The 26,281-nt window shown below is 42.9% G+C and overlaps 1 protein-coding gene across 1 annotated transcript; it reads right to left on the reverse strand.

The window, feature by feature from the left end:
• Positions 1–620: 620 nt before the first annotated feature.
• On the reverse strand, positions 621–26,047 carry LOC135607419 (ATP-dependent helicase BRM-like). Its single transcript, XM_065099222.1, has 14 exons — positions 25,501–26,047; positions 22,835–24,202; positions 21,363–22,682; positions 21,171–21,280; positions 20,732–20,819; positions 20,566–20,652; positions 19,998–20,090; positions 19,837–19,920; positions 17,173–17,376; positions 6,256–6,501; positions 4,606–6,183; positions 3,994–4,512; positions 2,532–2,783; positions 621–1,542 (listed from the first exon to the last, which is right to left on the reverse strand). The coding sequence occupies exons 1-14, from the start codon at positions 25,663–25,665 to the stop codon at positions 832–834; spliced, it is 6,825 nt and encodes a 2,274-aa protein (XP_064955294.1). The 5' UTR covers positions 25,666–26,047; the 3' UTR covers positions 621–831.
• Positions 26,048–26,281: the final 234 nt, after the last annotated feature.

A 26,281-nucleotide genomic window follows, 5' to 3' on the forward strand; every position in this document is an offset into this window, starting at 1 on the left:
AACCATACGTAGAATTAATTTTTTTTATAAAAAAAATTTATAGATAATAACATTTTAAAATGTTAAAACTAATTTTTTTTTTTAAAAAAAAAGAAAAGTTGAATAGAAAATGATAATATCAGTCAACATTATAAACATAATAAAAATGACAATTATAATCGATCGAATCAGGTTTAATTTATTTCTCACGTCAATCCTACTTTCTTAATTAAATTAAAAATATTTAAGTAATTTTTCATTATATTATAAATTAAATAAATAAATAAAATAAATAAATAAATAAATAAAAGATCATAACCTAATCGATTCATATGGGCTATACAGAAATCAACCGAGTCAATATCTCCCGGTAGTTCAGTCTGGTTGATGTTATTACCAAGTTCTTGGCTTGATCTAATTCAACATTTGGTGAACTACGTGGATTTAGATTTACAATCAAACGCGATCAAGATGAAACGATCAGGGAGCTTCGTCAAAGGAAAAAAGCTCGGATCTGGTTCCATCTAACACTTCCATTCAAGCAATGCAAGCGAACGTCTCATCTCTCCACGCAAAAGCAGCAAAAACAAAAAAGATGACACAAATAGCACACACGGCATGGAGTAGCAGAAGCAGAGCAATTAAATAATACACTAGATTTTTCTTCAGCTGTAAGTCTACAACAACATCACAGCCACCACCACCACCCCCCCAGTAAAGCCTCAAAGGTGAGATGGGGAACCAAAAGGATGGTGAGAGAGGATGCTAATTCCTCTTGTACAAGAGACCACCGTAGCAAAGCATTGAATGCAGAATATACTAACAGGTGATGTAATATATACATCATGATACTCACATATGACTCGGCCGTCTTTTGCCGGTGTCTGTCCTCATTCTCTTTATAGGCTTCGCCCATTGTACATCTCCTATGCCATGACGGCCACCATCTCCATCACCAAGCTGCTGCATCCCACGGTGTGGCCAGACCGATGGATGCTTCGCCTGTCGAGCATGACGTGAATCTTTCCCAAATGATAAACTGGAACTTCTGTTCATCGTGGGCGATGGTGCAGAGGCCACACGTCCCGTACTGGGTGGAGACAGTGGGCCCATTCGACCAGGGTTGGATGGGGATGCAGAACCAGTTCTTTGCTTGACAGCAGATTTATCTCTTTCTTTCCTCTTCTTCTTGCAGATAACCAGATCACCCGGGTGCGTCAAAAACTGGGAACATTCAGGTGCCTGCTCCTTCAAGCTGCCAGAAACTGACCTTGACTCCTTCTGGTGCTTGGAAGAAGACGACTTGGTCCTCTCTTCGCCGCCCATAGGAGTGGCCCTATGGGGTACGACCTTATCCCGGACGGTGACTGTCTCCAACTTGTTAGTTGGGCCTTGCTGCTTGGTTTTGCTGGAGGAAGGCAGCTTCTGAGGTTGCATTGTCACAGATCCCCCGGGACTAGAAAAGGTCACTGCATTCTTGGCTTCTCGAAAATCTGAATCTGGAAATGCAATCTTCATTATATGAAAGAACAGATCTCGAAGCTTCTCTGCTTCACTTCTCACCTGCATTAGACGAAGAAAACAGTCAAGAGCAATGTCCACCATGCCCCATGGTTCCCTGTAGATGAAAATTTTTACCAAGTTTAGGACGTTTTTATAAGAAATTTAAACATGTAGCTTCTGTGTCTCTGCTGTTCTGAAGTTTACAGATACCTAATATATACATATGAATATTCATCTGATAGCATATCCAGAGGTCAAATTATCATTTACATACTCATCAGGATTCAAAAGAACTTGCGTGCATTTAACCACAAAACTTGTAACTGAAACTTCATATTGAAATAAGAAGAGGGCGAGACAAAAAAAAAGATGGGCAGAAAGGGGCTAAGACACGATATCCTGCAACAAACAAACTGAACTGAAAAAGGTGTTTGTTCTTGCTTCAAAACGGGCAAAAATGCATGGAAATATTGCCGCCTATTATTCTATATTACTGCTTCATGGAAATATTTACTTGATTCAAGATCCTGATTCATTTAATACAGATAATGGCATAATGAAACCAATCAATTTTTTAACAATCGATTAGAGTAACATAACATATTTGACAATGATAAATCAGACAGTTTGAGAAGATGCAACATTTAAATATCAAAAATCATGTCTGAAGTGAATATTCGGAAGTAGAAACAACTGTTGCGGTATGCACTTTTCATTGGGCTTTATTGACCCTTTCTCTAATTATGTATTCAAGCAACATAAAAAGACCTTAAATTAGCATAGTTATGTTTGCCACTGACACCATAAAAAAAACGCTAAAAGAAAATTGACTTGAATTTCAATAAGCTAATAATGTTTTTCAACATATGCTAAAATAGAACACATACACGGCAGACAAGCTTATTTTTAGGTGACCACAAGAAAGGCATCATGTATGTCAGGATAAGAAAAGTTCTGGAATGAAAGCATGCAATTGTTTTGCACAAATATAATCTGTTGGTATCGTAGAACAGGTATTTCAACTTAATAAGAATAGAAGGAAACAGTACCTCAGAAGAATAGTTGAAATGTCGAACTATATTTTTCAGCATCAACTGCACATCTGCTATAAAGTCTGTCACACCAAAGTACTCTAAGTTGTCCACACGCAATTCAATTATCTGAAGATCTAGGGTACCATGCACCACGAGAGGAATGGCCAAACTTGAGTTCGCATTTCTCCACCAATCATACAAAATTGGCACAATTTGATTACCATCTTTATTTATTCTCCTCTGCAGCTTGCTAATGACATTCTTGCACTACAAAAAAGTAGGACATTTTAGGCAAATGTTGAATTACACAGAACTTCAGTTTGTTTATTGATGTTACTAAAGATGGAAATAAATACAATGGTGATGATCCCCCACTGTTCCAATTTTTCAACATAAAAACTCTATATGCCCAACAGTCCATTTATGAACTAAGAAAAAAGATAGATATAAAAGACCAAGAACTATATAGTGTCAAAGGAAAAAAGAAATTGTAAATGCGATCACTAAACAACACCTTTAGCTGATTTGTCTATGAAGACAGCATGGTGCTACACAACAGGTTACCTGTTTCCACAAAATTATTCCTTTTTTAAAACTAGTAGTACTTAGAGAATGGTGCATCTGTGGAGGCACAACATAGAGTAATTCACAAAGCCATTGTTTAATACACAAAAAACAAGTTCTGCTTGTAACTAATATCAAATTACTAATTGTATAATGGTCATCCCTTGAGTAGTACTACAGAATTAGTAAAGTGAATGAAAAGAATTGCATGAACTACTCCAAAAATAGTTCAGCTGGGCCACCAATAGTAGTGGGCACAATTAATGGCATTCAATTGTTATAAAAGATTACTACAATTACAGTGGACAACTATCAAGCAAGTCATATTTTAGTCATAGGTGCATAAAATAATATGATAAATTATGCTAGTCAAGCACCATCACTCATCTATAAAACTTTTTCGCAACTAGGGATGGCAATTTGAAACCAAATCTGTAAGGCAGTTTTCCCATCTGGCCTGGTCAGGCCAGGTTTAACCAGCTTTTGCATGAGAGGTATGATTTTCAAAAACCCAACAGGACCAAGGAGCAGTATATCCCTGCCCCATCCCCACCCAACCAGCCCTAAGAAAAACCAGTTTTGACAATTTCACACGAGTAATTTAACTATCTTCTAAATATAACTAATACATGTGCTAATGACATGAAACTCATAGGCTATTAACAAGGTAGGATGGGCAAAAACCGATACTGCTGGTTTTCGTGTGGCCAAGGATGTTATTGTGCTTATTAACCAGACAGGAATAAGGCAATGTTTCTATACCCAGCCTGGTTTAATAAACACCCCACCCACCCTGATGCCATCCCTAATTGCAACTGCTGAAGAAAATGGAGTTCTTCCTTTCCATAATGAAGAAAGCATCAACAAGAATGGTATAGAACAATTAAACAACTATGATTCCAAAAATGCATACCTTTCTTTGTGTACTGTCGGACATTTTTACGCCCACAAAGGTTGGGCCACCAGAGCTGTTGGTCCTACCATTCCAACTTTCCCTAGAATGTTCATTACCATCTTCTGCAGACCCAGAAAAGTAACTTAACCTGCCAGACTTCTGCTGAGGTGAAATCTTTTTAGATGGGACATTATGTCTGTGCTTCAATGATGAGCTACCTGTCACATGCCTTTGCAAACCAACCTCAGCAAATGCTTTGAGCTTTTCAGTTCTGGCTGGCATGGCATATTCATGGTCAACCTGCAAGGGCAACCTTGAAGAATGGTGGGGGAAGATCCTCTCGCTGCTAGATTTTTCATCAGTTCTTTCAGAAAAACATCTTGGGCGCATACGCATGCTCCGTTTACGCTTTATTTTTGGTTGCAAAACCTGTTCATCCTCTCCGTCATCATGGTCATGAAGCCAACTACCTGATTGTTGCAGATCCATGTGGGAGTCACCTGATACTGCAATTTCACCTTCTTCTAGCTCATCAGCCTGAAAATTCCAGAGAAAATGATCAAACTCAATTTAAGAACATACAAGGCAAACAGTAATTTATTTTAAGCGCAAAATTTTACTTTAACACACCATCTTTTTTGAAGGAAGACCTGGTTTGGCATCTAAAGCAGAAAGTGATCCAAACTTTTGTGAAACCAATAAAGGAGTTTCGGGTTGTGGCAATCTACGACTTCCAGAAGATGATCCTGTGGAATCAGCTTCTTCAAATGCATGAACATTTTGGCCACCGTCCATTGTTTGCGAGAACTCATATGCACCATTATTATAATCCATTCCCTCCACTTCTTGATCCTTGTGGACTGGAAGCACATCATCGGCAACATTGAACTCTTCATCTTCGAATTCTCCAATTTCTCCCTCTTCTTCAAATGCATTCCTCTCCTCTGAGTCAATATCTGAATCCTCAGCATCTTCATCATCCAATTCCTGGTAGATAGGGATGTTTTTGGCAGTTGAACTCTTAGGGCGGCCCCTCCTCCTTTCAGTTTTACTAGGGGACAAACCAGAAAATATTGCACTTGGTTCCAGTTCAATATTGCCAGATAAGATGTTCTTTGAAGGCTTCTTTGATAAATTAGCAGCAACAGCTTCTACCTCACATGAACTAACTCGAAGCCATTTTGGGACTTCATTGTGTTTTACCATATCTGCAGTCCAATCAAGATCTTCATCCATTTGATCGAATAATTCAACTTCCTCTTCACTACGAGCAATCATACGATTCACTTCCTGCAAAGAAGGAACATCATGCACAGTTTCTTGATATCTCTCTTCATCATGAAGTAGCATCTCCAAAGTAATCCGTCTTTCCTCATGTGTTGTTCTTTGATCAAAACGACCAGCATTTATGACCTCATCAGCCATGTCCATCTTATATTGTTGGATATTGTTCCGTATAAGGCTCTCAATTGACCCAATATAGCGATCTTTACCAGCAAGATCATCCTCTGATTCTCCTGCCACTCCACTGCTCAATTCATCTTCTTTTTGATAGCTCGAGGTTTTATCAACAACAGCTTCCATGTATATGACTTTCACTTCTCTCTTTTGTCCAATTCGGTGAGCTCTTGCCACTGCCTGCTCTTCATTCTGGGGATTTGGATCTGGGTCATATATTACAACTGTATCTGCAGTCTGGAGATTTAGACCTCTTCCAGCAGCACGAATGCTAAGCAAAAAGATAAAACAATCAGAGTCAGGGCTGTTGAAATCCACGATTGCTGACTCTCGGTCCTCGAGGCTTGTTGTACCATCTATTCGTCTATAGACAAGTCTCCGCCATTGTAGGTATTCCTCTAATATATCAAGAAGTTTAGTCATGGTACTAAACAGAAGTACACGATGACCTGCTCTCTGAAGTTTTATGAGAATCCTATCAAGAATCCAAAGTTTCCCACATGATCTAACAATGAAGTCCTTGGAATAGTTACTAAAATAAGGATAGTTAAGCAAAGGATGATTACAAACTTTCCTCAACTCCATACATCTATTGTGAAGATTCTTGTACATTTTAACCTGGTACAGCGGATTCTTTTGAACTCGGCGCATCTCATCCTCAGGATCAACCCTGAGAGTACCAGTAGATTTAATCCAGTCATAAATGGCACCCTGGATAGCTGACATTCTGCATCTCAGAACAATGGAGACCTGAAAACATGCATGAAATAAATATCATATGATCTTGGAAAGAACTTACATATGGATTCACATTATACTTACCTTTCGAGGAAGTGAACCTTCGACATCCTCAACACGCCTTCTTAGCATGAAAGGTTCCAGAATCTGATGCAGCCGATGGATGATTATCACCTTCTTCTCAGTCTCAAGCCACTCATCTTCCTCCTGATTTTGTGGTGGACCATCTTTCTGAAAAGGCTTTGAGAACCAATCATGAAATGCCTTGCGATTATCAAAAACTTCTGGAAGAAGTAGATTTAAGAGGGACCAGAGCTCCTTAAGATCATTCTGCAGAATATGAACTCAACCGACAGGGGTCAGCAAATCTAAATTAAACCATCAGTAAAACTGTAACCAAATCAATCTTACTCAGATAATGCAAGCAATGATCATTTAAGTAACTTATTTTACATACACATATAGTAATTTCAATTGAAATGGGTTCCTATTTTGTGCATGGAAACAGTGAGCATAAAATTAAATTTAATCTCTATAGGGTCTCCATGTGGATCACCAAAGCAAGATTAGTCTACAACAAATCACTCAGTCAGCCAAGAGACTCGAAGATTTAGTATTTTTCAAGTCAGCCTACATCTTTCTCCAGTTATGACCAAGTAATCCAATTTATATAAACCTTTTCTGCACAGATAACACCACAAAAGAGTGTCAAATAGCACATAGTACAACGATAAGCAGATCAAGTGAGCTTGCAACTTGTTTTCCACATAGCTATGACCTCAGATGTGTAATCAAGTTATCAACACTCAAATTCCAATCTTCCACATTTCAGACATTGAACTACAGCTTATATTAAATAATAGCTTTTTAATGCGCACACAGAATCTTTTATTGAAAATTCTTAGCAAGCAGCCATTCAAGGTTTTGCAAGCTTATGGGGCTGTTTCATCGGTAGTTCAACTAATTAACATAAGAAAGATGGATGTAGAAATCTATATATGAGTAAAAGACGAGCAAGAATCTACTACAGTGTATCTACTACACTATCCTAAACCACTACACTTGCCACTGGTGCCATAACTTTAATTGTCAACATGTTCTATAAATTATCAATTCATGATGACATAAAGCAAGCAAAGACCACACTGTTCTCCAATAACGGATATTGCTTGCCCTTGATTTATCTATGGATATTGTCATACACAAAGCTCAATGGTGGAAAAGGATTCATGTTGCTGACCCTATATAGTTGAGACATTATGGCTTGTTGTCATTTTGCAAGCATGTTAATTTGGGACCAAGTTAAATTTTAACAGAAACAGACAGAAACACAAAACAATCTTCAGACACAACAGGAACAGCAGGGCTTCTAAGCTTATCTGGTTTGGATCACTTCTATATCCAAGCCCAGAACATTTCCCTTCTATTCCTCATAAGATACAACGATTACCAAGCAATGACCAAAATTGAGTTTCCATGATTGCCTTTATGTGACGAACAGGAAACAGAGGGTTTCTTTATTTAACATAAGGGGACGCAAGTTGGGTGACATATGGGAGTTTAATGTATTCAGGCAAGCGAAGTATCTCTTGGATGATCAATATATTGAAATTCAACACTATAAGTCCTATCTGCAGAATATGCAGTCTAAATGAACACAAAATCATGTGATCAAAGTGACTCCTGATTTGGATCTGATCAGATCATGTCGCATCATTCGATTCTTAATAAAATGATGGGATAAAACCTAATCGAGTTGATTTCAATTCCATAAACTCATTTAGCAACTTGCTCATCACCACTAAGCCTTCCAAACACTTTGATTTCAAATTCCAATCATCTCAAGAAAAAAAAAAGAACGGACTAACATAATGGATGGAGGCTGCAATTTTACATTAATCAATAATTCAAATTGAGCATGAGATGCAGCATTAATAACAAATTATGCTGACATTGTATCATCATTCGCATCTTGCACGAAAATATTGCACAGGACTAGTACCAACCCTACCTCAGCTTAAAGAATTTGACAAAGTGGAAGCTTATGTCAAGACAAATTGTTTTTAGGTTCGACTTTAGGAAGATTTTATATTGATCTGTAATTTGGCTTGACTAATGTTTAAGGAAGGAAGAATTTAGTAGGTGTTAGAATGAATTTTTGAATTCAATATAATAGAATAATAATATTTCTATCTAGCTGATTAAAGATGGGCTTGCTTGGAATCCTGATCAAGTGGCTTTGAGTTTCTTCAAGTCAATCTAAATTTAATTTTTGTATCTGAATATTTTATAACAATTCATAGTTACTTTAAGGGGTTACCATAGTATATGTTTTTGAAGTCCTATTTTGAGTTGTATTGATAGTCGGTAGTTGTAGTACAGGTAAATTCTACTTGCAAAAGTTGTTAAAACTATGTAGGTCAGTATCGGACTGATACTTCCAACTCATTAGCATACCAGTTTTGAAAACTGGATGTAATGATACAACGACAAGTGCCATCCGGTATCACTGAGAAAAATAATGAAAAAAATTGAAGTATCAATAATTACTGACCTATATGACACATTACAAGTCCTTCATCAGACAGGTAAATACCGGTTGTTAATGGTGTAGTTCCTTGGAAAATACTTAAAATTTTGTGGGATCACAAACTTCAAAATCCTGTCCCATCGTTAATAAAAGAGTTTAGTCAAAAATTATGGCATGAAAACCTACAAATAAAGAAAAATTATTATAGTTGATCTTGTGTTGTACTTGATGTTCATGAATGAATTTTGTTTCAACTGATGGCCAGCTCTCTCTATCTCTCTACCACTCTTGTTCTTTGTTCAATAAGCTCAAAATAAAACAGGTAGTTTTACCTTAACTAACCATCATAGTATTTTGTTTTATATTAAATCATTAGATTCTAAATCCCAATCCCTTCTTTGGCATTCCACATACCTACAGCTTTCTCAACAACTGTAAGAGCAACCTATTTACACACAAAGACCGTCGACTAGTGAGTCGGCCCAATTGGTTCTCCACCAAAAGTGCAGGTCCCTTCTGGTGAACCTTCCTGATTAGCTGGAGAGCAGGTGTGGCAGGCAAGATGCAGAAAGCTGTAGGAAGAGGCAATGAGCTAGGAGAGGCTCGTTCTTCGGGCGGTGAAGGTTGGTTCGAGAGCTAGGTGATCCCCTTTGCTAGGTAGCTTCCTAGTTACGCCTCCAAGCTACGTCAGTGACCTTGCACAATAGGCCTACGCCGGGGGTGTTCCGGCTCGACCCTTCCGATACTTAAGTTAGAAAAGCAAAGGCGAAGGAAGACAACAGAATCAGCAATGAACTAAGAGAGTAAAGAGTCTCTTCTGTTCGTCTACCCCGACTTGGCACAGGGCATGGCTTTTATACATGGGCACTAGATGGAACGGACGGGCCTCCGTCGAGCTCCCCGTACCCGGCATGGTGGAAACATTTAATGCGGGCGGCTAGCTGGAAAGGCGTTCTTCGAAGCTTCGGATGGAGGTCTCAAAGGACATCACTTTTCCTACATTCCTGCAAGGTGACATGATCGTCATTGGCACCGTGGTGGTCGACGCGAAGCCCGTTTAAGGCAGGCTGTGCTTTCTTGCTGGGGCAACCTTTGTTCATATAGGTGTTGACCTAAGGGACCAGTTTCTTTTTTCCTCCCTCTCTATCTTCGTTCTCCCCCTTCCGCACGAGAGTTCACTCTCTTATTTTCTGACCTCCCCCTTCTGCTTCGGGAGGTTTCCTTCACCGTTTTTGCCTTCCCCTTCCGCACGGGAGGTTGGGTTTTCTTTTGGGCCTGCCCCTTCTTTCGCTTCTGGGGGTAGGTACTCGACCGCCTAAGCGAGAGTGTAAGTCCACAATAGCGGGTGTTGGCTCGACTGCCTGGGTGGGAGGATTGGTATCAATCCACCATAATAGATCTTGATTCGATCGCTGTAGCGAGAGTATTGGTATCAACCTGTCGTAGCGGCTTCCACCGTAGCGGGTCTTGATTCGACTGCCATAGAGGGAGTATCGGTATCAATCCATTATAACGAATTCCGCTATAACGGGTCTTGATTCGACCATCGTGGGTGGGAGAGTGGATCCGCCAGAGCGACTTCCACTACAGCAGGTCTTGATTCGACCACCATAGCAGGAGTATCGATATTTGTCCACCGTAGCAAGTCTTGATTCGACCACCGTGGGTGGGAGAGTGGTTCCACATTTGCGGCTTCTGCCGTAGTGGGTCTCGATTCAACCGCCGTGAGCGGGAGAGTGATTCCGCCTTAGTGGCTTCCGTCGTAGCGGGCCTTGATTCAACCGTCGTAGCGGGAGAGTGGATCTACCTTAGCGGCTTGCCTCATGCTTGTCGTGGTGGTGCACCCCATTGGAATTTCTGCTGTTGTCATCCTTAATGATGGCGGAGGTCCTTCGTTAGTCTAATGCTTGATTCGTTTAGGGATTCAAGCGGCTTTTTTCGGCTTCGAGCGGTGTGGCTTCCATTACAAGCATTCCTGGGCAGCAGTGTAGGATTTTCAATCGTCCCAAACGAGCGAGTGCAAATGTTGTGCTACAAAAGGTGAGCCGTTTTCAGCACCCGTTGGTCTGACTGGGGCCTTTATATAACGCCCTAGTCCTTCCTTCTTATCGGGTGAGTTTGCTTTTCTGCTTGAGGCCATTGTCAACTGCCAGGTTACACTAGCGTGTGACAAGATGTCTTCTTCTGTTTCTCCTTCTCCTTCTCGCTCTCGCCCCTTGCGTCGGAGGGGTACCAAGGCCCCCGGCTTCCTCCCAGAGGGTGGTACAAGTTGGTTCCTCATCTTCAGGGGACGTGCCTTTCGTTACCCCTAGGGTTTCTCGGGAGCTGGGCTCGATAGAAGGCGTCCATAACTACGAATATATCGTGATCGCCCTTCAACTGGAGCAATTACATCGTCGTTTCCGTATCCCGGCAGAATTTATTTTATCGATCCCTTGGGCCGAGGACCAACCGTTTTATCCAACCCCTGGGGGTTTCTGCCTTACGGTTGACGCCCTGGAGGTAGGGCTGCGTCTCCCCTTCCATCCTGTAATCGTCTACTGTCTAGAGCAGTGGTGGATTTCACCCTCCCAAATGGCGCCCAACTCATGGCGCTACTTGGTGACCTTTATCGACGCATATGATGATGCGGGGGTGGCGTTGTCCCGTGACCTATTTCTCTCGTGCTTCCACCTGAGCCGGGGGCCAAGCAGCTATTACTTGTCCCCTCGCGAGGGCTTGAAGGTGAGCGAAGCCGACTCCAATAATAAGGGATGGAAGGCGAAGTTCTTTGTCGTCCGTAGCAACCGAGACTGGGGCTTTCCTATGGCGTGGGCGTTGTTAGCTATCGATAACACACACCCGTCCCTTTCCATGGGGAAGGCCGAGTTCGCTCAGCAGATAAGAGGGCTCCTCTTCATCAACATCGTGAGGGGGGTGGAGACCTGTTTTGAGGAGACTACTCCTAGCCTCGTGTCGAGAGGTATGGCCGACTTCTCCTACGTGGTTGTTGTTTGTTTCTTGCCCTCATCCGTTGTGTTTTTACTTTAGCAGACATGGACCTCCGGAGGCTGATGAAGCTTCTCGGGCCCGTCGAGGACCCACTGGCTGGTGAGCGACCTCCTCTACCGTAGGGACCATCCTGCGAGCCTTCTATCTAGGCTTTCGTGGACCCTAAGGTCGGTCCTCGATGTTTCAAGGGGGAGTAGGAGCTCTTGGTGAGGATCTCGACCTCGTCACGCTCTTCCGGCGGGTCCGACTCGACATCATTGCTTCGTCGGAAGAGGTTTCAGGGGACCCTCCTCAAATCTCTGGGAGTGGTATATGGGGGGCCTAGGCCTACTTTGGGACCTACCGCTGCCCCGGAATATTCTGCGAGGCCCGCCCCAGAATCTCTATTGGGACCTTCCGCGGGATGACCGGGCAGATCTCCCCTAGGGCCCAGCGTTGCATCTTCCCCGAGGCCTCTTGCTGACCTCATCTCCAGATCACATTTCGAGGCCATCTCGGAGCAATCGGTGGGCCCGGCCAGTGCGTCGCTGCGAGGGCCTGCCACAATCCTCGGTGAGGCGGGGGCATACCATAGAAAAGGCTCCTTATTGTCAGCCTCCTAATGCAGTCGAGAGGATGCCACAAGGTGCACTCGGGGCCGGGAAGCCATCTACAGTATAGGGAGGAGCTAGTGCTGAAGAGGGTCCACAAGTCATTCCGTCGTCTCACTCTGTGGGCTCTCGAGCAAAGTGGGGTTCCTTCTCGCCAAGGTCGCTCACGATCCACACGATGATCAGCCGCTTGGTCCCAACCCCCGATGCCCCCCTGAGGTCTCACTATGAGGGCCTTACTGAGGATCAACGATTCTGGGAGGAGGTCGGGTCCGCCATTACGTATTGCCGGGGGGTCGCTCAGCCCCCTCCTGGCCAGCCTAATGTACCATAGTCGCCCTGAGGTCCTAGTTGACGTTTGTTCCCATAGCGAAGTCCCGGTGAGCCTCCTTCCTTGAATCTGCATGTTCTCTCTGCGTTCCTGACCATACGTTCTGCTTCTTGTTGCAGCATCACCATTACGTGACGACCCTCATCGACCGAGAGCGGGACGCTAGGGTGATGATAAACCAGTTGTCCTAGTCCAATGTGGATTTTCAGACTCGGGTCCAGCGATTGGAACGGGAGTGGGGAACCAGGTTTCTAGGTTGTCTCTGGTGCTAAAGCTAGCTCATCAGCGAGCTGTGGAGACCGTGCAGAGGCTCGAGGAGACCCGAGATGAACTGGCAGTCATGGAGGATGATGCAGCGTGCAGCAACACGGAGGCTGAAGACCGTCTGTATGCTCTACGCCTGGAGCTCAAAGATACTCGTCGATAGCTGGGTGACGCCCTCGAAAGAGGGAGGCAGTTGGAGGACCAGTTGTTTGCGAACTCCGACGAACTGATGACCTCCTAGCTCGACGCCCAAGAGGCGAGGGAGGCTTGGGAAGAAAGGGCCAAGCCTCGGAGCGGGAGAGAGTCATGGCTGTGTACAAGGAGTCCGAGGGGTTCCAGTGCGACGTCCGACAATCTGGTCAGGCCGCCTATGAGTTCGGGTATCGCATTGCCATAGGCCGCTTCAAGGCCAGGTATCTGGGAATGGAGGTCGATGAGGAATCCCTTCACCGAGCATCCAGCATATGCCGGCGTACTGAGGTTCCCTTCAACGATCGCCCCACGACCCCTCCTTCCGCTTTGCCTCCTTTGTGATGCCCACAGGGCTCTGTACTCCCAACAATCAATAAAAATTTTGTTTTTCTTGCAATGAGGGTCTTTTCTTGTGGACCATTTCCAAAAGTTCCCCTGGGGGGCTATGGACAACTAACTCAAATGGGGCCTTGTGATACCATGGCCACCTTTGTTTTCCCTTCCTAGTCACAAGGTCCTTTGCGAATGGGTCACTTCTCTTTCCTCTGTGGCTTTGTGGCAAAGGGACTCTTGGGATTTCGACGATTTTGCTTTCTTTTTGGGAAGCTAAACAAAAGAAAGCAAAACCGTCATCAAGTAGCAATGTCTGGATTCTCGGGGGTCGCCCCGTACTTCGCCGACACCATCTCGGGTGAGGAACTTGATCGCCATGTGATACGTGGAGACCACGGCCTTCAATCGGTTGAGGGGGAGGTCAATGATGGCGTTGTATGCAAAAGGAAGGTCCACCACGACAAACTTGGCCGATAGCGTCTTAGATCGAGGCTCCTTGCCAAAGGTGACGTGGAGGGTTACTGTGCCCGGGGGGGAGATGGGGTCCCCTGTGAACCTTGAGAGCGAGGACGTCATCGGAGAGAGGTCACTATGGCTAGCCCCAGCTTCCAAAAGGTGTCGAGATAGAGCACGTCGGCAGAGCTGCCAATGTCAGTCATCACCCTCTTGACAAGGGTGTTGGCCATCCGAACAGAAATTACTAGAGCATCGTCGTGGGTGGGGTCTAGGTGGCACGCATCTTCTTCTCCGAAGACGATCCTAGGCCCTTCTTCGACCCTCGGGGTTTTTCTTGAGGAGGCCAGGGCGTAGGCTTTCCGGCCTGAGGAGCTTTCGCCTCCGAAGCATGCCTCCCGAAGATGACGTCAATTTGCTCTTCCACGGATCCTCGGGGGCGAGGCGAACGCTCCCAGGGCTAGCCTAGGTGCCTTGTCAGGTGGCCCCTCCTAATGAGCTCCTCGATCTAGTACCTCATATCCCGGCGCTCTTTTGTGTCGTGTCCATAGTCTCGGTGGAAACGACAGTACTTGGATTTGTTCCTTTGCTCTAGAGACCCTCTCATGGGTCTGGGCTCCTTTAGTAAGCCATTTTCCTTTATTTGGAGAGATCTTCATCCTCGTCATGTTGTGGGGGAGTAGCCCCGTTCTCTCCCACCGATTGTCTGTTCGGGGATGCCATCTCCGAGGCGACTTCGGGGCCGAGAACCGAGGCCTCAGGCCCATCATGAAGGCCTAAATTTAACGAGGGGTGGACGTCCTAAATCCCTCGGAACTCCCCGACGAACCGGGTGACGAAGCTGGACAAGGGCTCATCATCTCGTTGCCTAAGCCCAAGCAGGACAACGGCCGAGGGCTTTGGTCGCACATTGGCAAGGAAGTGGAGCTCGAACTATTTGGCGAGCTACGAAAAAGAAGTAATTGAAAGGGGCTTAAAGCGACTATACCATTCTCGGGCTAGCCCCCTTAGTGTCGTCGGGAACGTTTGATACATCATAGCATCCAAAGTGCCCCGAACAAAGACATCTGGGCACCGAATGCGGCGATGTGTTCTATGGGGTCAAAGCCTCCATCGAAGGTTTCTAGGCTGAGGAGGCGAAAGCTGGCTAGGATGGGCTCCTTCTAGATACTCTGAATAAAAGGGGATGTGTGGGGCGTGTCGAGTTCGCTGCGTGGGTGTTGGAGTTCCTGATGAACCTCGTCGTCTAGCCTCCGGTTCATGGTCTAGAGTTGTACCTTCATCGAGTGTTCCTAAGAATCAACAGACTGGGCCTCGAATTCTTGCAGGGTTTGGGTGCAGCTTGGCGGAGCGCTGTGTTCTGCCATCAGGTGTAGTGCGGCACCGCCTGTCCCTTTCGATTGAGGAGGTTCTTGAAAGGTGGGGTGTGGACTCTTCGATTGAGCATCAAGCGGGGGATGTGTAACTAGCGGCTGAGGGGGGGAGTGAGGTCGTTATGCCGAAATCGTCAACTGCGTCAACTGAGGGAGGAGCGGGGCGATGGCTTGCATTGTGTCGATGAGGGTCCAAACCTACTAAGCAAGGCCCAGGAATGCCTCTGATAGGACGAGCAGGGTGCCCGTTCCTAGCCCTGCAGGGGAAAGTCCTGGGTCGTTAAGAAGACGCCAGTAGGGCCGAGGTGGATGCATCGTTCCGTAGGACGGGAGGCACGTGCCCTCTCTACTCGAATGAGCTAGGGGTCGTAGGTAACGCCTCCTCACTGGAGCGCTTGTTAGGAGTGGTAGAAGGATATTCTTGCGACATTCGACCCTTCTTCTAGCGCCAAAATGTTAACACACAGAGACCATCAACTAGTGAGTTGGCCCGATTGGTTCTCTGCGGAAAGTGCAGGTCTCTTATGGTGGCTCTTCCTGATGAGCTGGAGAGTAGGTGTGGCAGGCAGGACGCAAAAAACTGTAGGAAGAGGCGATGAGCTAAGAGCAGCTCAGTCTTCGAGCAGTGAAGGTTGGTTCGGGTGCTGGGTAGCTTCCTAGTTGCGCCTCTGAGCTATGTCGATAACCCTGCACAACAGGCCTACGCCAGGGGTGTCCCAGCTCGATCCCCCCGATGCTTAAGTCAGGAAAGCAGAAGGGGAGGAAGACAATAGTATCGACAATAAACTAAGAGAGTAAAGAGTCTCTTTTTTTCATCTGCCCCGGCCAATTAAAAGAGTAAAGAGTCTCTTTTGTTCGTCTACCCCGGCTTGGCCCGGGGCATGGCTCTTATACCTAGGTGCTGGGTGGAGCAAACGGGCCTCTGTCGAGCTCCCCTTACCCGACGTGGTGGAAACATTTAATGTGGGCGACTTACCGACGCGTTCTCCTAGAGGTAGCATATGGGGACTGTCGCGATGACACCTCCGATCGAGCTTCCTTGCTTCTTTAGGTCGAGCAGGGCGTGGTCCCCTCGTCGTTCGTCCGGAAGGGAAGGCAAGTGAAGCCGGGCCATGCCGCCGCCATCTATTAATGCAGAGTCAGGTTTATTTTCCCAACTGCGGGATTAGTGAGAATTGGCTCGTGTGGGCTTTACTTCGGGAAGTTTGGGCAGGTGACATGACCTCCTGTGGGTGGCTCCGAAACTTCGTTTAGGTGTTGCTCATGTGGCGGGGGAAGCTAGGAGGTGTCAGGATTCATCCCTATCAAACCCCATCTTTTATAATTTAGTCCTTGATGTCATATATCTCGTAGATATAGATAACAGTTGTCGAGAAAGCTTATATTCAATAAATTTGTTCCTTGATATAAAGTTTAATTTTAATTTTAAAAAACAACTGCTAACAACAAAAAGAATGTTTTGAATGGCTGATTAGCCCTTATTAGTATCTTCTCCTTTTAGGTATTCTCCTACTTCTGAAGATATCTTCTTTCTCACTGTACTATCTAAACTATTCACCTTTCATACCCGACGTGCCTTCTGGACTTCCACCTATATATATTGTCCAAGATGCTTCAATTTGCAAAAAAAAAACAACAAATCATCTAGCCCAACACACAACTCTATCTTGTGCCACTAGCTTATTAAGTTATGGAGTATAGAAGATGCCATTGAAAGAACAATTCTTGCATAGAACTAACTATACTAGAAATATCACCTCATTTTCTTATTGTTTTTGTTTCCATGAAAAACATGAATGAACATTAAGGTTATGGAATGACATTAAAACAATAGCAACAAAGGTTACAAAATTATTACCACATTTAAAGTTGCAAGCATGTAAAATATTCATGTAACAAAAACACTTAATCGTTCACATATACGAAGATAGTTAAATGGAAAACCTGCAAAGGTGTTCCAGTAAGTAGCAGTCTTCGCTGGCAACGATATCTATCAAGATCGCGTGCCAAAACTGACTCCCTATTCTTCATCCTTTGTGCTTCATCGATGATTATATACTTCCAGTCAATTTTTGATAGCTTAGAACGATCATACATGATAAACTCATAGGTTGTTACCAGCACATTAAACTTGACAGCACAAACTTCCTGCAAAGAATCACAAATAAAATTTAGAGCTATTGCTTCTCGAAGCATGCTAAACATAAGATTGAAACATGCGCAGCAGTAAAATGTTTCATTGTTATGACAATCAGAAATAACATGGATTTTCGAATGGCTTTCAATTCCCATTGTAAACAATCAGATTATAAAAAGATCTTCAGTAGAGAACTATTTGGAGAAAACACTCAGGTGCTGCACTTACTAGTGGATCATATGTTAATGTAATTGATTATGTGAAACCCAAAATTCATTGTGTCCTAAAGCAAAAGCAGCATTATATGTTCCTTTACCTTGTCATCCTTTTATCACTAAAATGGACCTAAATCTTTTCCATGTGCTCAGGAATGTGAAATTAATTTCATTATGAAAATCTGAGCAAGTATTTAAATAGGGATAAGCAACAAAAGATAATATATTACAATCATTAGTTGCGAGGTGAATTAACATAGTTAAAAATGAACGAGCAGGTAAAACAAATTGAGATTCAGATTCCTGCAAGTGTGATTCAATGAAATAAGAGGGATCCCGGAGATCTTTACTATCGCCCATAAGCATTACATGGTACTTATGTATATAAACATATATACTACAAATACAAATATTGATCTTTATAATGTGGTCTAGAATCATAATCAACAATTAATCTTGTGTAATTCTACTCATAATCTCACCTAAACCCTTGTGCATGTTTTTAGCCATGAAGTTATTTTCAATTACAAATACCCTTCATGGCTAGAGTTTGACCACATCTTTAGTCATTTAGAACAGTTATGTAACATCCATCAATATCGAGGAACAGGCTCTGATGGTTATTTTGTGTGGTTAAGGCAGAAAAGGTATTGGGGACTTTGTGTAACCATCATATTGCCCTTAGACTAAAAGGAAAACTTTATTGAAGGGTTGTAAAGCCAGACATGCTTTGTGAATAGGAATGTACCACAGAAGCCTATGTAGTTGAGAAGAGAATATTTAGGTGGATACACAAAGTTACTAGAAGATATAAGAGTAATAAGATAGTAAGATAAGGCGTAGCCTCGATAGATAATAAGATAAGGAATATCATTTAAGATGACATATGTATGAGTCCTTGGATATTGTAGTTAGACATATGAATCAATTAACAATAGTGTTAAGGAGAGGTAGACAGGACTTTGAGAAAACTTTACTCATTTTACAGAACAAAGCTCAAGGGCAGGAAAAAAATCCATGTAAACTTGGGACTTAAGGCTCTATCGTCGTTGTTGCTGTAGGCTGTGGTGGTTATTTGGTGCCAAAAGTGGCTTTGGGTATCACCAAAGAGATACTATGATTTAGATAAAAAATAATAATTCATAAAGCACTGGAGGATGAGATAAATATTTTCTTTTATATTGTCACTTTTCACCAAGAAAACAATGCAGATGGGGTTAGGCATTAGTAGTTATGCTCACCAACATTTATATTCTAGCGATGTGATCTGAAATACAAAGGAAAAAGTGGTGTTCCCTTATGACTTCTCGGACTTTTATGGAGAAGATTAAAGATGCAAAGGGCAAAGAAAGAATAAATGTGAAAATATTAACAAAAGAAAGAGTACCGTGACTGTGTAACATATCATGTCAGTTACATACTAATATACCAACATTTCAAGCTAATTGATCAGCTCTGACATATCAAACAATTTGTTAGTATTTGTTTTATTGGTGTACCAAAGCATATCACACCACTGGTTGATAGATACCAGTATGACAAGATTCCCAGTATGGGTACATGGTTACAGTATTTAACCTTGAGAAGGTTGGCTCCATACATAAATTTAACAAGCAAAAAATTAAGAGCGAGGACAGGCAAGAGCCATAACATTTCATACCAAATTTGTATGAACACACAAGTCTCATGATTTCAGGGTGATTGAATATACACCCTAAGAAAGTCCTCATTCATGCATTTTGCAACTGCAGCATCAAATTTTCATATACAACTCAAACTGTTGAGCTCTTCAATATACAAACAGGAAATGGTATAAAATTATTATTTAGACAAGGAGGATATATGTATTTTGTGGGCTAAATAAAATGTTGAGATTTGATAGATAAATGAACAAAAATTCTTCAGGTAGTAATCTAAAATTTTGTAAATTCTTGCAACTACAGACTACAGTTAGGGTATATCTTCTTTGACACTCCAAACTGGCAATATACAAGCTGAGATTTCATAATCCACAGGAATACGCTCCCATGTTTAACTTCATGGCTTCATACATGCATTCAGTAGACATGGTGTGCTAAATTCAAGAATAATTGTGGTCTACCTGGTGTCTCACATGTTTCTAAGCTATACTTTTGTTAGCTATCTAGTTCCTTGTTCATAAGTTGACATGTTACTGAGCTTCATTTTGAAACAGGACATATGGCTTAAGTAAGAAGATCCAAATATTCAATAAAGAGCAATAGATAGGCACCTAACCTGAGAGAAAAGCTTAGACCTTTCCTCCTTCCCGCCAACGTAAAAAATGCATGATATAGACGGCAGCCAATTTAGCAGCTCACTCTAAATACAAATAGTAGTGTCAATTCATGCTCTTGAAAGAGAATAAAAGGAAAACCAGCAATAGTGAAAAGAAATACCTTCCAGTTCACTAAAACAGCATTTGGAACTATAATTAAATGTGGACCATAATTCCGCTTGAACTCCATCAGGTAAGCAATCAATGCCATTACCTGTTGAAATCGCAAATGACAACCCAAAAAATAATAATAATAAAGACATTACCGGAACAAATGTTAAATTTTCCAGCTCCAGTTGATAAGTAGCTAAAGATAATAAACATCATAACCAGTAAAAATCCAGTGGCCTAGAAGTAATGTACATTGTACTACTCCAGGTTTTAAATTATTCCTAATTACTGGAGGAAAACATCTATCACTCCAACTGGCTTGTTGGGAAGGAAATTGTGTTTTGAAGTGCATAAACTATTCGTCTTTATAAGGGACGGGAATTGTGTAGCCAACCAACTTGCTGACTATGTTATAATCAGTCAAAACAATAGGACATGGAGAAGGGAGTGGCCTAGTGATCTATTATTTTTGGAAAAGGGATTCTTCTGTACTTGTATGATTAAGTAATATATTTTTACTTTTAAAATAATTTCTATCAGGCCAAGAAGTAATGACAGGACTCAGAAATAAAGGCAACCTGGACAGTCTTGCCAAGACCCATCTCATCCGCCAAAATTCCATTCAACTTGTTATTGTACAAGGAAAGCATCCACTGCAGCCCGACCTGAAAGAAAGAAGCAGAAGAAAAATGATTTTGTTTTAAAACCTAGATTCTGATAATTCTGCAAGAAGTTTTAACCTACAAGCTGATAGTCTCTTAATGTTCCAGCTCGTAGCATTGAGGGTTGCCTTATGACCCTTTCACTCACAGCATGAGCCAAATTATAATACCTAACAACATTAACAATTATAAGCCTGATTCAGCAGCAAAAAAGAAGCAATTCAACAGGCACAATAAGCAACAACAAAAAAGAGATTGATGACATCATATTATTTAAAATCAATCTGACCATAGGCCACTGTTAGATCATATTGGTATTCATTTTTTTAATTAATTTTTCAGTGATGGCAGCACAGGTTGATATAACACCAAGTATACTAGCAGTATAATGGTGCAACAAGGTGTTAAACTTGTTATCAAACTGAGATTTTAAACCATGTTCACAATTATGAAGGAGAAAAGTAAACTCAATTAAATGACAAAGCTTATTATCACTAGACAATCAATATGATAAGACTTACTTGTTAGCAGAGCTGTCCTTTGGAGCATTCATTTCAGAGAACCTGTTTCTTATCATTACCTCCTCTCCCGCACATGATGCTGCTGTTCTGACCTCTTCAGATGAGAGACCCTGCCAATGAAAAACAATTATGCAATGCTTCAGCAGTGGATGACAAAAGCAGGTGCATATAAATAAATCAAGTAAATTGTACCTGAGCTCGTGCAGCAGCTGCAGCAGCATTTGCTGCCTCTTCAACCTCTTGGTGACTCTTTGAAGCTGTAATTTTACTGCCAAGCTTCCGAAGATACTCTTCAGTCTGAGATAAAAAGGAAGAAAGAACAGCATAACGTTGGGCTGCATCTCCTTGGATGTTCGTCTGCTGCTCTAGTAACATTTCACGATACCTATCCACATCATTGTTCTTCAATGCTTCCATTCTTTTATTTCTGTCCTCATCCTTTCTCTTTGAAAACTCCCTTAACATGCGCTCATGATATTTTGCAATCCCTCTGTTTCGTGCAGTCCGAGCATCACGAATAGCCCAGTGAGCCTCTAAGAGCTTTTTACGCCATTGAAAGATAGACTTCAGTTGTTTCTCTCTGGATGCTTTTTGCGACTGTTGAACTTGCCTTGTTAGCTCAGCACGTTGCTGTTCACATTGCCTAACAAACTTGCGGTATGGCCGATCAGGCATTGCCATTATCTCCTGTTGTTGTTGTTCAACTTCATCCCTTAGACGAGCCTGAAGATCAAGAAGCTTGAGTTTTCTCTCTTCAATTTGCAACCGTATCACAAGATCGGGCTTAATTCTTCTCCTTTCTAAATTAACAGTAAGCAACCGACTAATCTTCTTTAGATTCTCTACCTTTTTCTTGTTAAACACAATCTTACCTTCCTCAAATAGCAAATCTTTAATGTCATAAGCCAATGTCAAATTAGTAGAGTAATTTGCAGTTGTTGATCCTAAGGAGTCATGTTTCCTTGTAAATGATGGGAAATCAAAAATTGGACCATGATACTTTCGTGAAATACCATCTCTGGGAGGTGTCGTGCTACTTGTTGAGGCAGGCTTTTTCAACTGCTCAGGAACCATTATTGTGCCATCCACTGGTACAGGCTTTCCCTTGTCAATATAGTAGTCACCTCTGCTAGATAAATCTTGACTTCCCTTTTCAACCTCGTGGTCAGATTTGACAATAGAACTGCTATCGTCTGACTTGCCAATAGATCCCTTGCATACAGCTTCCCTCTCTAAACCTGCTGTACCTTGCATTTGATTGACACTAGCAGCTTTCTCTTCTCCAGTAAAGCTTTCATCCTTCAGCTGCATGTGGCCTTCACTCATTGGAGCAGACCGCTGAGCCTGATCGTTAGACTCCACATGTCTCCTATGTTTGTTATCATTGCTCTTGGCATTCGTTACCAAGTCCTGGTTAACTCCAGACTGAATGTGACCATGCTTTGGCTGAGAATCAACCGGGGTATCTGCAATTGCTTGAAGAACTTCAGGTGGTAGACTTCGTTCACCACGCTGATAGTACGCAAACATAAATTCTTGCATGAGTTAGTGTTTGTAAAGAAAGATTGAACCTTTTGTCAAAGTACATATATCGAGAGAATATGCAGGAATCAGTAGACAAAAAGGCGGGAAAGAGATGTGTGTTCTGAGATTATTTTGCATACCTTGAGACGCCTAAAAGCTAAGATTTGGGCCTTCAGAACATGAAGCTGTTGCTTTGTGAACCCAATACGTTGTTTTGCTATCTGAGCAAATCCACCTTCGCTTGGAACTTGAGTACCCACAGTACCATTTCTAGGAACCGCGGGTAAGAAACTGGATCTATCCAACTGCTGCAAGGACCTCAAATTCTGCATTTGCTGCATTTCACTGCCTGTAAAAGTGTTTTTAGCATCAGACTTTTCCAGGGTCTGATTCAAGTTACCAGACGAATTTGTTAAATGTGTAACTTGCCCACCACATTCAGTGGTAATTGGGGTTTTAACAGTCCCCTCATTCTGGTTGATCCTGTTATGACCAGCAACCTGCCGCTGAATTTGCAAAGTATTGGGATTGATGCCAATGGTATCACCACCACCAGGGAGCGAACTGGACGGAAGTGCCTGATGACATTTATAAGAGCTATATCGACCAGGCAAATCACTTGGAGAGTTAACATTTGCTGAATTTTCAGTGCCAATTGGCGATGGCATTGCTGGTTGCATCAAAGACGGAAAACAAGATTGTTGTGCTGTGGGCCTAGTTTCATTTGGCTTCTGCATCACAGCCATTCTGTTGGACTGCCAAAAGGGTAGGATTTGAGAAATCAAACTCAAATTAGCAGGAACAGACAGATCAATATTATGTTCCTTTGCCCACACCTGCATTGCTTGTACCTGTGCCATCTCTAATTGATTGTTTGCAGAATTCTGCACACTAGCTTGAGAATGCAGCAACTGAAGTGGCTGTCCTGGCACTACCATGTTAACAGATGCTAACTGCCCGTCTGCTGGGAGAGGCTTCAGATCATTTCTTTGATCAGTGCTAGTATGACCTAGTTCCAACTGCTTCTCAGCATATGTGAATTGTTCGGCTGTCCTATTAAGCATAGGCATCTGCGACTTATTAACTATCTGGAGTGACATAAGTTCCTGCATCTTTAATTTGTTCATAAGCATGTCCTGATCCCTTTGAGATGGACCAGCCATATTCATTTTACCTTGCTGCAGTACTACTGAATTCCCATGAGACTTCTGAGCAGCTTGAAAAGCAAATTGGAGGTAAGCTTGATGAAGTGGATTCTGCATTTGGTGTCCTACACCCTGCCCTTTATTTTCATTTTCCTCGGGGACATGAACAGCACCAGGATGATGAGGTATGTTACCATACTTCTTTGACAACTGAGACAGATGTGAAGGTCCAGGGGTTGTCGGAAAACCAGTTCCTGAAGTGGGCCCATGTGTACCAGTAGATTGATAAGTAAGAAGGGATTTATCAACTTCAGATTTTCTTAGCTGCTGCAGTTTCTGTTGGTGTTCCTGTTGCTGTAAAGCCTGTGCCAAAGGTACCAATTTACTCCATTATCAGAACAATGGATATTACGATAACAACAGGGCAAAATTGCAACTCTATGAGCAGCAACACCTCTGATGTACCGATACAAGATTTGATTGACTCTCTCATCCGTTTTACTTGGTTGGAATTTACAAACCAAAATATTCATAGAACTGTAATCCATTTGCATGTGCATATAAAGTAAACGCAAATAGCATATGCTTTAATTACTAAGTTCATAAGCTGCAAAATCAAAGACAGCCCTCCTTTCAACAGTTTTTATGACAATAAAGATGAAGATGCTAATTCAAACCCAATACTGAAGAACATATAGATTGCACCCACTTAAGAAGCACAAAACAATTACAAGCCGACAAACATAACAGAAAAGATAGTGAAATCAACACAATGTACCCTGGTCAACATCTAAATATTAGAAGTAATTCGAGAAATGAAATTTTAAACCTAACAACTGCAGAATGCTCAAACTTGTAAGCTCATTTGCAGATATATAAGATCATCTCAAAACTTCGATAAAAACCACCAAGTCCAGAAAACTCATACACACGGAAATGGACTTGAAAATCTGGTAGTTAAACCAAATTCAGAGCCATGTCGTCTCGTTTGAACAATGTGACTCAAACCAATGAAGAGACCAAGAAGATGATCGATTGAACTCTTAGCCATCTGACCAAACATCAGAGAAAGAGAAAAAAAGAATATTCTATCATGGACTACAAAAATTGAAAAAAAAAAAAAAAAAAAAAGAATCACAGGAATGGACCATCAATGTATAAAAACGAGCTTCCAGAAACAACATGAAAATCGGCCATGAGTCCCAAAATCCACTACCAAATGGTCGAACTTACAAAAACATAAACGAAGAAAGAAACACCAAAGAACCTCATGAGGAGAAACAAAGAAAATGCCCCGAAGTTGCCAACCTTTAGATCGACTCGACACTGTTAACCTGGCGGCGATCGAGTAAGGACTTGGCTCACAGTTCTTTGAGGACCCATCGAAAATAGTATGTGTTAATACCAAAATCCAACAAGGATCGTCCAACGGTAAAAACGCATGATTCAGCGAATCTAGGGCGCAGAAACCCAGTGGTAATCCTCCGAAAAACACCCAGGTCTCGAATTAAAGAACCCACGACTGTCCCCACTTATCCCCAAAATATGGAAACAAACAGCGACGACCACATTTTTCTCACATCCCCAGACAACGGCCGCAACCGTCACGCCCGTCAGAGTACGAAATTAAAACGAGAAAGGCGCGAAATCCACCAACTGACCTGCCTATATGCCAGCTGCTGTTGCTGGTGCTGAAGAGATTCGAAGCCCAGGTGGTTCGGAGCGGAGACGGCGGAAGAGGAGGAGGAAGGTGACGCGGCGGACGATGGCGGCGACCGCCCTGGAGGCGGGGTGCCCGCCGGATTCCGGACGTTCCCGGATTGCATGCCCAGGCCCACCCCCTTAAAGGCGCGATCTTTAGGGTTTCCAAAACCCTATAGAACCGGAGCTCGAATGCCTCCGGCGACGCCAATGCTAATACCGCCTCTGACCCCCCCCCGATCACGACGCTACATCCGCAACCCACTCCGCAGTTCCACCCCCGCAATGCTGGAAGAGGTCTCTGGAACCCTTGAGGCGGTTTTCCGGCGTTCCCGAAAATTAGGAGTTTCAGAGACGCGAGATCGTAGACCGAGTAGCGAATCGCGCCGGAATACCGGGATATCGCGGTGATTTGGCTGGGAGTCGAAAACCCTCGATCGCGTGCAACGGTCAAACCCTAACCCTAGAAGACCCCCACTCTCACTTCTTGTTCTTTTTCGCTTTTCTTGTTGTTTTCGGATTCCCACGAGCACTTTAGAGCCGTCCGTTGGGTATGGATCCCGGGTCGGGTCTCTTAACCGGGGTTAGGAGTCCTTCGTTATCTGACCAATAGCCCTTGGATTTTCATGAAATTACACAACGTACCCTCGGTTTTGTCGGGACGACGAAACCGCCGTCTGGCCATCGAAACCGCGTTTCTCGTGGGCGCAGCGGGAATCGCCCCTGCTTCCGCGAGTTAAT

Source organism: Musa acuminata, chromosome BXJ2-3, assembly GCF_036884655.1.
Source record: "Musa acuminata AAA Group cultivar baxijiao chromosome BXJ2-3, Cavendish_Baxijiao_AAA, whole genome shotgun sequence".
In the NCBI taxonomy this organism is placed as follows: Eukaryota; Viridiplantae; Streptophyta; class Magnoliopsida; order Zingiberales; family Musaceae; genus Musa; species Musa acuminata.